Here is a 13410-nt window from a genome sequence, read left to right as displayed (position 1 = left end):
GGCAGGTTCACAGTCTAACGGTGGTAACTGGGGCAATGATTGAACTCACAACCTAAGGGTGCGGAGGCAGAAGTACTAACCACTAGAGGCCACATTTCTACAAAGCTCCTCTTAATGAATGCCAATGTAAAGCCACATATAATCATGATTTATTTTATATCAAATTTTGATCTCGAAACGCATTGATCTTTTAAAACCTTTTATTTTGCATTGTTGCTCAAAAGCAACATGTGTTTCTATGGCTCTTATGGGAGATATGTATGCATCTCCAAATGCCTGTTACCTTGGCACTGTTGCTCTCGTTTAACATCAAGTTACATAAAGCAGCCGTTTCATCATCTGCCAATTAAAGGGTTCAATCGAGGTTGCACATCACAAGAGCTCAAATGAGCAATGCTTCACTGAAATCCAATATGAACTGTAGATGTTCACCAAAAAAACAGGGATAGAACAGCAAAGATTAACAGTATGAACCCATGGAAAATAAAAATGATGACAATACTGACATTGTGTGGCTGCTTCCGGTATTGCACTCTCAGACATTCACAAAGATTATACTTCTCCCTCTGTGTTCGCGATTTCAGCATTCGCGGTTTCGATTATTCACGGTTTTTAGCTTGCTGGCTCCTCCCCCCCAATTACATCAGCTTGCATAGAGAAATCACCGATTCCAAGTGTTTACAGAGAAAAATCGCTGATTCACGACACTTTCTTCACCGTGTTTTGCCTCTCCTTCAGGAACAGACCAGGTCTCCTACCATATTATTTGCGGTTTCACCATATTCACAATGGTTTTTAATAGAAAACAGCGAATAACATATGAAAAAGTTATTCACGGGTCTGTTAATCCCCTATCACAGTGAATATGGAGGGAGAAGTGTAATAATAATAATAATAATAATTATTTATTTCTTATATACCGCTATACTGTGAAGTTCGAAGCGGTTTACAATAAAGATACATTTGACAGTACATGGGATAGAAATGGTTTACAATAAAGATACGTTTAGTCAGTACATGGGATGCAAGTGGGTTACATTAAAGATTAATTTTGTCAGTACATGGGATACAAGTGGGTTACATTAAAGATTAATTTTGTCAGTACATGGGATACAAGTGGGTTACATTAAAGATTCATTTTGTCAGTACATGGGATACAAGTGAGTTACAGTAAAGATATATTTTGTCAGTACATGGGATACAAGTGAGTTACAGTAAAGATATATTTTGTCAGTACATGGGATGCAAGTGGGTTACAATACAAGTGGTTTACTATCAAGGTGCATTTTGTCAGTGTATGGGATACAGGTGGGTTACCATAAAGATACATTTAGTCAGTACATGGGTTACAATAAAGATACGTTTTGTCAGTACATGGGGTGCAGGTGGGTTACAATAAAGATACATTATGTCAGTACATGAGATTCAAGGTGGAAAGTATAAGTTAGTTTCGGACCTTGGATTGGGGGGCGAGGTGTGGAAGAGGGTCATGGCGAGGAAGAGTTGGGTATGGGAATTTAGAATTTGTTAAACAGTCGAGTTTTCAGGGATTTTCTAAAGTCTGCGTATGTAGTGGCCTCAAGTATGGGCTTTCCAAGCCATGTGTTCAGCTGAGCTGCCTGGAATGATAACATTCTATCTAGAAACTTTTTGTATAGGTAAGATTTTCCAGACTGCTGTTGAGCGGCAGGCTTTTCCACATCATACATCTACAGTGCAAAAGTTTCTTAATGAATTTTTATTTATTGAAATACAATAAGACACATGGAAGGAGTTCACCAGAAGGACAGATAAAGTCCATCTTAAAAATTTAGATCCAGAAAATATCTGCATGGGGAACTTTCATCATGTGCACTTAAGTATTATAGCTAAACTTATTCATTCATACGGTCCTTGCCATAAGTGAGTAAAATTATTGCAGAGATTGCAAGGCATTACTTTTGCTCCCTCCCTCCCTCCTCATACACACACATACGGGGCATTTTCAAAAAGATGTCCAAATGGATGCTCATCTCACCTGCATTTTCAAACAGGAAATACATGAGATGGACATCCAGCTTGAACAGCCATTATACAAACTGGAATGTCTAAATTATGAATGAGGGAAGAGGAACAAGGACCATGAATGTCTGTATGGCAGCATTCTTAGAAAATGGTCACTACTACTACTACGACGACTATTATTTCTATAGTGCTGCTTTGTTTGGGGGAGGGGCGGCCCAGGAGCTCCAACCTAGTGCACAACCTCTCACTAGCTCCCGAGTCCCCTACCCACAGCGCTATAGTTTTAAATCTTCAAGCAGCCACCGCACAGCGTCCACAAGCAGGCCTACCCCTGGAAGAAGAATGAAGGGTTCCAGGGCAGGCCTGTTGTTTGACACTGCACACTGCTCCCTGAAGATTTAAAACCATAACACTGGGAGATGGGAGGGAGGGCGAGAAATAAAACGGTGCCTGAAAATTTGGGGGGAGGCCATGGCCCCTGTGGCCTCCCCCAATCAAACTCCTATGCACACAGAGCAGAGAGACAGCCTACTGGTTAGTGCAGTAGACTGTAAACCAATGGGTGTGGGTTCAAATCTCACTACCAGGAGGAGAAAAGTACCTGCTGTACAACACTTCAATAGTCTTCAGGCTTGCAGATATATATTTAGGGACTGGTACTTGCCTTTTTGTGGTTACACAACCATTACTTAAAGTGGTTTAACATATATACAGGTATTTTTCATACTTTGTACATAGAGCAATGGAGGATTGACTAAGTTGCCCAGGGTCATAAGGAGCAGCCCTGGGATTTGTTCCCACAACCTCTGGGTGTAGAGACAGCAGCTCTATCACTAGGCCACTCCATTCTTCACAGTAAGTGCTTTTCTGTTTCTGGAGGGCACACAATTAAAAAAAAAAAAAAATATTAAAATGGGATTTGAACCTGGGTCCCTTGGTTTACAGTCAACTATAACCACTAGGCTACTTTGTTCACAGTGTTCATAATACCTGAAGTTATCAGAGGCCCAGAGGCACTAAAGAGGATTAGTAAGACTGTGTGGGTCTGTTCAGATCTGATTTTTGGACATTTCAAAAAGGGCTATTCACACACTAAAAAGTTTGCATGTAAATGATTCATGGGGAGGTTCATAGTAATCCCCGACTCGCCTGTATGATTCATCGCTGTGAGAGTGACTCTCATACATGCCTGAGCTGGCAGGAGAAATGCAGGGGAAAGCCTCCTGTCAATCAGCTATCTGGGACAGGAAACCATTTTTTTAATGGGCACAGATGCTATGTGTGTTACACAAGCACAATATCTCCCCCATTAAAAAAAAAGAAAAGACCCCCCCCCCCCAATGATTGCCCTCTCCGATGAGCCCCAATGAACGCAGCACCGGAAATCCCCCCATGCTAGCGAAAAAGGCAGGAGGGATGCCCATTCCCTCCTGCCATGCCGCCCCTCCTGCGCGAGAAAAAATGGCAGGAGAGATACATTGTTTAGAAAACTCAAATGTGGAATCAATATTTCAGATATACATTATTAAGCCTGTATACCAGCATTATTCTCAAAATTAATGTTTTCTTTTGCAGGCATGTCCGATGACTACATTACGCCCATGTTTAATTTTTATAAAAGTCTCGAAGAGCTGAAAATGACCCAAGAAGAATATTCCCTTCTCACAGCTGTGGTTATTCTAACGCCAGGTAATTTTAAGAAAACTCTAATTAAGTTGGGCAATCAGCAAACAAAAGAAAAAGGTCCAAACTTCAATTCAACACATCATAGATTTTTCCACTGAGCTCCAAGTGCTGTATCTTTTTATTGTGCGTGTAAATCGCCTCTGGTGTGTAGGCAGATGTGATCTGTAACTGTGCTTAAATAAGCAAAGGTCACTAGAGGGTTTTTTTTAAAATTTTTTAAATTTAAGTTCCAAGTTTCTAAGTTTATTCTGCACTTGATATACCATCTATCAGCTTGTACCTAGACCAGTGGTCTCAAACTCACAGCCCGGGGGCCACATGCAGCCCACCAGGTACTATTTTGAGGCTCTCGGTATGTTTATCATAATCACAAAAGTAAAATAAAACAGTTTCTTGATCATATGTCTCTTTAGCTATAAATGACAATACTGTACTTCCCCGATATTCACGGGTGTTCCGTTCTAGGAACCCCCTCGAATATCGAAAAACCGCTAACACGGTTTTTCACCTGAGGGCAGCTAGAGTGCCGGCGAGTGAAGAAAATCACTCGTGGTATGCTCTGACTGCCTCTTCCTGTACTAAAGTTGGGCTACACCAATCAGGAGCTGCTTTGATACGCAGCTCCTGATTGGTGTAGCCCGACTTTAGTATAGGAAGAGGCGGTCAGAGAATATCACGAATGAGTGAAACCGTGAACTATGAATTCGCAGGGGAACAGTGTATTATTAAGACTTAGCTTGTAAGTGCGTAATGCCTTTAGTAAAAGGACCCCTTAGTCCAAGCTGTCATAAAAGCACCAATAAAACACATGAAACACCATTCTATAAATTAAAACGCCAGGTCTCTGTTTCACTTAACCTATATACCCTCTATGTAAATAGTTTTTGATGGTTCACACATAGGTTGCTAGAGGGAAAGTTATCATGCATGCAGGTAAGCCTCGAAGACGTACTCAAACAGATTGATAGATTAAAAACTGACAAATCTCCGGGCCCAGACGGAATCCACCCGAGAGTACTGAAAGAGCTCAGAGACGAAACAGCGGAGTTACTGCAGCAGATCTGCAACCTGTCCTTGAAAACAGGGGTAATCCCGGAGGACTGGAGGATAGCTAATATCACACCTATATTTAAAAAAGGATCAAGAGGCGACCCGGGGAACTTAACCTCGGTTCCAGGGAAGATGGCTGAATCATTGATCAAGGACAGTATCAATGAGCATATAGAAAGAAATAATCTGATGAGAACAAGCCAGCATGGTTTCTGTAAAGGAAGATCATGCCCAAACGAACCTACTGCACTTCTTTGAGGGGATAAGTGAACAATTGGATAAAGGTGACCCCGTAGACATTGTATATCTGGACTTCCAAAAAGCCTTCGACAATGTACCCCATGAGCGCCTACTAAGGAAACTGTGGAACCACAGGGTGGAGGGAGATGTGCACAGGTGGATCAGAAATTGGCTGGCAGACAGGAAACAAAGGATAGGAGTTAAGGGTCACTACTCTGGCTGGAAAGGGGTCACGAGTGGTGTCCTGCAGGGGTCAGTGCTGGGACTGCTGCTGTTCAATTTATTCATTAATGACCTGGAATCAGGGACGAAGTGCGAAGTTATCAAATTCGCGGACGACACAAAACTCACCAGTAGGGTTAGAACTGTGGAGGAATGCAAAGAACTACAAAGGGACCTGAATAAACTGAGTGACTGGGCAAGTAAATGGCAGATGAGCTTCAATGTAGAGAAATTCAAAGTCTTGCACATAGGGAAAGGAAACCCGATGTATAACTACGCGATGGGGGGATGGTACTGGGGGAAGGCAAACTAGAAAAGGACTTGGGGGTTCTGGTGGATAAAACAATGAAGCCGGCGGCACAATGCGCAGCGGCCTCAAAGAAGGCGAACAAAATGTTGGGCATTATCAAAAAAGGTATAACTACCAGAACGAAGGAGGTTATCCTAACACTGTATCGGGCGATGGTGCGCCCGCATCTGGAATACTGCGTTCAGTACTGGTCGCTGTACCTTAAGAAGGATATGGCGATACTCAAGAGGGTCCAGAGAAGAGCAGCAAAGATGACAATAGGCATGGAAAACCTTTCATATGCTGAAAGACTAGAGAAGCTGGGACTCTTTTCCCTGGAAAAAGCGGAGACTTAGAGGGGATATGACAGAAACTTATAAGATCATGAAGGGTATAGAGAAAGTAGAGAGGGACAGATTCTTCAGACTAGCGGGGGCAACAAAAACAAGAGGGCATTCACAAAAATTGAAAGGAGATAGATTCAGAACAAATGCTAGGAAGTTCTTCTTCACTCAGAGGGTGGTGGACACCTGGAATGCGCTCCCAGAAGAGGTGGTAGGGCAGAGTACGATTAAGGGTTTCAAAATGGGATTGGATGATTTCCTGAAGGAAAAGGGGATTGAAGGGTATAGTTAGAGAGTTATTATACAGGATATTTAATGATTAGGGGTTATGGACCTGAGGGGGGCCGCCGTGGGAGCAGACTGCTGGGCATGATGGACCCATGGTCTGACCCAGCAGAGGCAATGCTTATGTTCTTATGAAGGTTCATGCCCACTTTCCAGCATAGCCTCTTTTGTCTGAGTGAGACAATGTAAAAAAAAAAAAAAAAAAGAATTTCTGAAAACTATGGCCCTTTTACTCCTTGTGATTTAATGGTCTCACCGATTCCCTCACAGACTGTGTGGTATATTGTCCCTATATGATCAATATGGCTATCAAAAGCAAGTCACTCTCTGTTTACCACTTTGGTTTCATCCTTAACATTCACTGGCAGTCTATGAAGTATTGCGATTAACCAATAAAAAGTGCTCTAAATTCTTAAGCTCTGTCCAATAAGTAAGTTATGGATTATGGATCAGAGGTAGGTTTAAACTAAACTAAACCTTGGGTTTATATACCGCACCATCTCCACGAATGCGGAGCTCGGCACGGTTTACAGGAAGAAGGATGAGAGAGGAACTACAGTGGAGAGATTAAAGAGTTAGGTGTAAAGGGGGAAGGTGAGAGGCCTAAGAGGGGGGAAGTGTTACAGTTTTGAGAATAGCCAGGTTTTTAGGTGTTTGCGGAAGAGTTGGAGGGAGCTTGAGGTTCGGAGTGGGGAGGTGAGGTTATTCCAGATCTCAGTAATTCTAAAGGGGAGGGATGACCCAAGTTTGCCTGCATGGGAAATACCTTTTATGGAAGGGAAGGATAGTTTAAAAATTTGGGAGGATCTGGAGGAAGTAGGGGTTGGGGAGTTCCAGGATAGAGGGATAACGGCAGGAAGGATGCCATGTAGGATCTTGTAGGCCAGACACGCACATTTGAAGTGGATCCTGGGGATTACTGGGAGCTAATGGAGCTTAGACAGGAGTGGTGAGACGCGATCAAATTTGCTTTTCGCGAAAACAAGCTTAGCTGCGGCGTTCTGAATCCGCTGAAGTCTGTGGAGGCTTTTCTTGGTTAGGCTTATGTTTATGTTTATTAAAAAGTTTTAACCGCATTTTGATTTTTCAACAGCACGGTGTACATAATATATAGAAACAAAAACTCTTGTTTAAATAGTTGCCAAAAAGAAACAGGATCCTAACCCCCTCTTTGAGCACAGAGAGCCGCGCTGAATGGCCAGCACTGCTCCCGACACTCATTGAGCTCCTATGAGCATTGGGAGCAGCGTGGGCCATTCAGCACGGCTCCCTGCGCTAGAAATTGCTAGCGCAGTTTCGTAGAAGAGGGGGCAAGTCACCGATCATCTCATAAAAATGCTAAACCAAAAAGTTGTGTCTCAACCATTGATCTGAATTTTACATAGAATAACTCAGAACGAATTATGACTGGGAGGGAATTGTACAGTCGAGGAACTGCTGCAAAAAAAAGAATTGAAGAGGGTTTCCCATTTTATATCTAAGAGAAGTATTTGGTACATTTGCCCTCCCCACTCCCCTTTTATCAAGCTGTGCTACAGGTTTTTAGCACGGGTCAGCGAGGTAAGTGCTCTGAGGCTCTTAGGAATTCTAAGAGCGTTGGAGCATTTACTGTGCCGGCTCCCGCTAAAAGTCTCTAGCGCTGCTTGATAAAAGGGGCCCTTGGTGTCTTGTGTTTATCGAAGCACATGTTTATATCTTAACGCAATTCTGTTATCTTCTTAAACACAAAACAGACCGACAATACATAAAAGATAAAGAATCGGTGGAAAAACTGCAGGAACCACTCCTTGAAGTTCTACAGAAGCTGTGCCAGGTGCAACACCCTGAAAACCCTCAGCACTTTGCTCGTCTCCTGGGACGTCTCACAGAGTTACGGACTTTCAACCATCACCATGCAGAGATGCTGATGTCGTGGAGAGTGAATGATCATAAATTTACACCTCTTCTTTGTGAAATCTGGGATGTCCAGTGATCCACATTATTTGGCTAGATAGAAGACTGCCCTATTTCTATTTTCATAGGATTTCAAGTCAATCTCATTTTTATTCATCTTGTTTGTATTGATAGCAAGAATACCTGAATGAACATAAGTCATTATGTGGCTTCATGATCCACAGTGTTACATATTTCCCCCTTACCAATTCTTTAATGTGAACAAGTTCTTAATAAATAAAATAACCACCCTCTTAGAGGCCTTCATCACCCTAGAGGAATATTGATTGCTTCAAGTCCCAATCATCATAATGCATGGACTCTAATTAAAAAAAAAAACCTCTGATGTTTTAATCTTTTTTTAAGCCAAAGCCTTTCAAAGTGCTTCTCACTTCCAAAGTCAATAAGGAACATCAATATCAATTGGATCCATTCATTCATGTGTCCATTTGTCTAGAGGCACAAAATCTTTCCTCTGACTGGACTAAACAGAATGAAATTTGGATAAAGGACGATCATGAACTTAGAATTTACTTTGTTGAGAAAGACCTCGGCCTATAGAGTACGGTTGGAAAGTGCTGGAAAATTCATGTTTATGCAAGCTTTTCACATCCTTCCTTGCTTAACCGGAAAACATATTCAACACAACTAGTTTCGAAACAAAAATATCTGTTATGAAAGTTTAAAACATTGGTGCGAAGTACTTGGCCAATCTGAGTGAGTAAAACAGTTATCTTTAACTAGACCACCTGAATTAGGCTATTTTTTTCCCACAAATTTCTCAGAATTGGAAGAAAAATATATGTGAAATTATTTTCTGAAGAACACATTCAAACATAGCCAATTGTGTCTAAATCTTCCAAGTTGTAACCATAGTTAATTGAAAAGAGTGACTTCTCATTCCAAGGGAGTAATAAAACATTTAAAATGACAAAGGTGCTTTTGGGTAAAGTGAAGTTACTCACCTGTAACAGGTATTTTTCCCTGAGAACAGCAGGATGTGTCTTCTCATTGATGGAAGACTTCATTCATCCAGCAGAGCCCAACACATGAAGGCCCAGATTCTCTAAACAGCACCATGGTTGGCGGCCGCCGATCTCATGTCCATCACATAACGGCGCCGTTTAGAGAATTGCACATCTGACAAAGGTAAGTGCCAGAAATATAGACCAGGGTTTTCAAGGCCTACATTTCCAGCGCCTACCTGCAGAGGCACCTACCAGTGCCTAATGTCACATACGCCTCCAAAGCACTACAGCTTCCCCAAAAATTTTTCTTAAGGTCTATCTCCACTGTATACTTTATGATACCAATACCTTGAGTAAATCCTTCATAGACCTCGGCAGTGCTGCTGCGTGTATTTGACTTTCACACACAGTCTAACAACACCAAAATCATCATCAATCTTATCATTTTATAATGCTTTTAAATATATCTTCAAATCTTTAAAATTTATTAATACATTTAAATTAAGTTTTAAATTTATTTGAGTTAATACTCACCTCAGTATTAACGGGGCTAGGGGAATCATGTGTTGACATAGAACTATGTTTCACTGAAGCTGTCTCAAGGAAGTTCCCCCTTAATTTGTCGGTTCCATAAATCCCATGATCCATGTACTTAGCCAGTCTGTACTGAATTGGAACATAAAGTCTCTATGTTTCACCAAGGCAAAAACATCCTTCTCCCAAACAAGTAGGTCCACAACCCTGGAGAGCCCCAAAGGACCAGTACCTGTTTTGACCAGCAAACTATTCCCAAGGTCTTGATTTTGGCAGCTTTCTTACTCAGGATGAATAAACAAAGTCAACATCCATTGCCAATCGAAATCATAAACTCATGAAGATTATACTATCAAAGTTCATCAGATAGGCTTTAACCCTTGGTCTCCTTCTTCAAGAAACCTATAATCCAAGGATTTAAATATCAATAAAGTATTTGCAAATTAGGCCCAGAGGAATCTGGTACCTTCTCTGGTCTCCTCTCCCTTGGCCTTTTTCTCCAGCTTTAAGAGTTCTGGGGTTAGTTAACTTGGCAAATGGCACTATCCCCTGCCCTATGCACTCACTCAAGTTGTGACTTCCAGTTAGTCTCTGGATATCTCCACCTCTCCTACATAATCCTAATCTCAGGATGTAACTTGCTGGCTTCATCAGAGCAGTCCATCAACTCTACCTCCGGTACTAGATCATCTTCTGGAGTCTCATACCTCTCCACCTCCATAGGAATGGGTTCTTCTGGCCAATCGGGTCTCATTGGGAACTCACCTCTCCTGGATGCACTGGGATCCATATCGTCTTCCTGGCCACGCTCCTTCCCAACCCCAGCCTTGAAAAACTTTCTGGGCATCCTTCCCCAGCCCAGGAACTTCCTGGTAATTGGTGTTTCTGGGGTTTCCAAAATCTCTGCTCTAAAGGGGTAAACAAATTTAGGGTCAGCCTCAAGAATAGGACATGGGGATGCTCCTGAATATAACATTTATAAATGAAATCCAACCATGACAGCCAGGTCATTCTTCTATATGAAAATAAATGTCTTTCACTGATCCCCAGTCAATTTACATCTTTACAAAATATTGATTGTAAATTTGGCTCCTTCTGCTTTACACGTGAAGACAATGCAGCCAACCAATTACCTGTAAAGGTATCCTCTGATGTTTGACACCATCGTCTCTCAAAGATTCAGACGTTTCCAGAGTTTTCTAGGAATTTCTTAAAAATCTTTCTGGGTATGCACTGTGATTCTTGCAGATATATCACAGTTTAGTTCTAGAGCCAAGAAAGTTCAGCCCTTAGGGGGACTAGAAGAGTGAAGGCACATGTGAATGGTGATTCCTGTCTTCAGAAAGCACCCTTTGCGGGTAAACACTTTTACTTTCTGTGACAAGTGAATCATCGATCATACAGATGGGAACTCACAAACTACAGCTTATCTGACAAAAGGGCTCTTTTACAAAATCATAGCAAATGCTAATGGACATTAATGTGTTCTATTTTATTGCCAATGGGTCATGAGGGCTAGAGTTACCATATGGCTCCAGAAAAAGGAGGACGGATTGAGACATCCGGGCTTTACTTCAGTTGAAAGCAATGGAAGTAAAACCCAGATGTCTCAATCCGTCCACCTTTTTCTGGAATCATATCATAACCATACATGTGGCACTTAGTGCTAATGTCTGTTAGGGCATACTGAGCTTTAACAAAAGACCCCCAAATTTTTTTATAAAAGGGAAACTAGAAAAATTTTCCCAACAGTACTTTAGAACTAACCCCCTCTTTTACTAAGGTGCGCTAATCAATTTAGCGCATGCTAAACGCTAATGCATCCATAAACTAACATTTAGCGCGCGCTAATCGGTTAGCGCACCTTAGTAAAAGAGGGCCTAAAAGTTTAACTGCCATAAATTTTATTAAATTTTAGGTATAAATATAACACAACATTTTAAAAATTCATAGAGCTGCTGCCAAGTTACTCAGTTCCAAAAAGAAAAATTCAAGCCAGTCCTGGCTTTCTAACAACCCTGCCATGGCGAGATCCTAGCAAGGACTGTTGCAAAACGGGACTTGGGGGTAATCATCAGTGAAGACATGAAGACTGCCAATCAAGTGGAGCGGGCTTCATCTAAGGCTAGGCAGATCATAGGATGGATACGTAGGAGTTTCGTCAGCCGCAAGCCTGAAGTCATTATGCCGTTGTATAGATCCATGGTGAGGCCCCATCTGGAATATTGTGTACAATTCTGGAGGCCTCATTACCGCAAGGATGTACTGAGGCTTGAGTCAGTCCAGCGAATGGCCACCCGGATGGTCTCGGGACTCAAGGATCTCCCGTACGAGGAATGGCTGGATAAATTACGGCTATACTCACTCGAGGAACGCAGAGAGAGGGGAGACATGATCGAGACGTTCAAATACCTCACGGGCCGTATCGAGGTAGAAGAAGATATCTTCTTTTTCAAAGGTCCGACAGCGACAAGAGGACATCCATGGAAAATCAGGGGCGGGAAATTGCACGGCGACACCAGGAAATACTTTTTCACCGAAAGAGTGGTTGATCGCTGGAATAGACTTCCACTTCAGGTGATCGAGGCAAGCAGCATGCCTGATTTTAAGAAAAAATGGGATCATCACGTGGGATCTTTGCACAGAGATAAATAGGGGAGGGTCATTGGGGTGGGCAGACTAGATGGGCTGCGGCCCTTATCTGCCGTCTTTTTCTATGTTTCTATTGTAGGATCTGTAACATAGATGTCAATGGGAAGAATCAGGAACTATAAATCCTACAATGCTTTGGGGTTCTGGAATTGGGCAACTTCACCCATCTACATTCATTATAAAGAAAGATAAGAGGATATTTTATATGTACTGTATAAACACCCATACCAAGTCTTCAGGACATCCACAATCAATATGCAAATCTGTCTCATATATATTCATTGGGGGTGTCCTGCAACCCTGACGAGCTAGGTGTATCATGAGGACTGGGTTGAGAACCACTGATTTTATTATAAAGGAACCATGCACAAGGACTTCCGAAATGTCCTCAAATGTTGTAAAGAAAGCATGTTTTTGGTGGAACTCTGTCTTACATATAAATTCAAAGCTGCTGATAAGAAAAACTCTGCACAACTTATGAAACTTAAAGCTCTGAATTTAAATGTAAAACTATAAAAAATATTAGAGTCCCACTAGACACCCATTTGAACTTAGTGGCAAAGAAGTGCTTTTTTACACTATGGAAATTAAAGACCATTAAAAATATTTTGACCCTTTATCTTTTAGATTGCTGGTTCAGTCATTGGTTTTATCTATATTGGACTATTGTAATATCATTTACTGTGAGAAATTTAAGAATAGTGCAGAATACGGCCGGCCGTTTAATATTTGGATTGAAGAAAAGCAATCATGTTAGTCCCTTCTACCAATGGAGGCACGAATAACGTTCAAGTTCTCTTGTATTTGTTTTAAGTCGGTTTGGGGAATAGCCCCTACCTATTTCTTACCTCATTTCGTGCTATACCAGAAATTGTCATCTTTTGTCTATCCAAGGATCACTGGTTGTAAATTCAGGTCCTTTCTGGATAGAACGTTCATGTTTCAAGCACGTAAACAGCAGTTTTGGTTACACAATTACATCAATGGAGCCAGGTTGACTTTCGGAAAGAAATTTAAGACTGCATTGTTTGACAGATTTATCTCCTAAACAGAAATCATTTTAAAATTAATAATTCTATACTGACTATTCCTGAGAAACAGGTTGTACTTTTACTATTTGTATTCTGTAATTCGCTGATTGTCAAGTTCTCTTCAGTCTAAACCACCTAGAAGTTGTAAGATCGTGGCGGTATAGAAGAATAAA

General features: G+C 41.5%; 1 protein-coding gene across 1 annotated transcript in view; it reads left to right on the top strand.

Moving 5' to 3' along the window:
• The window catches only part of NR1H4 (nuclear receptor subfamily 1 group H member 4), a 68056-nt gene extending 59623 nt beyond the window's left edge, over nt 1–8433 (top strand). Inside the window, exons 8-9 of the mRNA XM_033953038.1 lie at nt 3580–3693; nt 7854–8433. Coding sequence (XP_033808929.1) covers nt 3580–3693; nt 7854–8092 — 353 coding nt within the window. The 3' untranslated portion in view covers nt 8093–8433. The remainder of the gene's footprint in view (nt 1–3579; nt 3694–7853) is intronic.
• Nucleotides 8434–13410: the final 4977 nt, after the last annotated feature.

This window comes from Geotrypetes seraphini, chromosome 7 (genome assembly GCF_902459505.1).
Source record: "Geotrypetes seraphini chromosome 7, aGeoSer1.1, whole genome shotgun sequence".
NCBI lineage: Eukaryota > Metazoa > Chordata > Amphibia > Gymnophiona > Dermophiidae > Geotrypetes > Geotrypetes seraphini.
The sequence above is the reverse complement of the archived record's forward strand: the minus strand, read 5'-3'. Positions and strand labels throughout refer to the sequence as shown.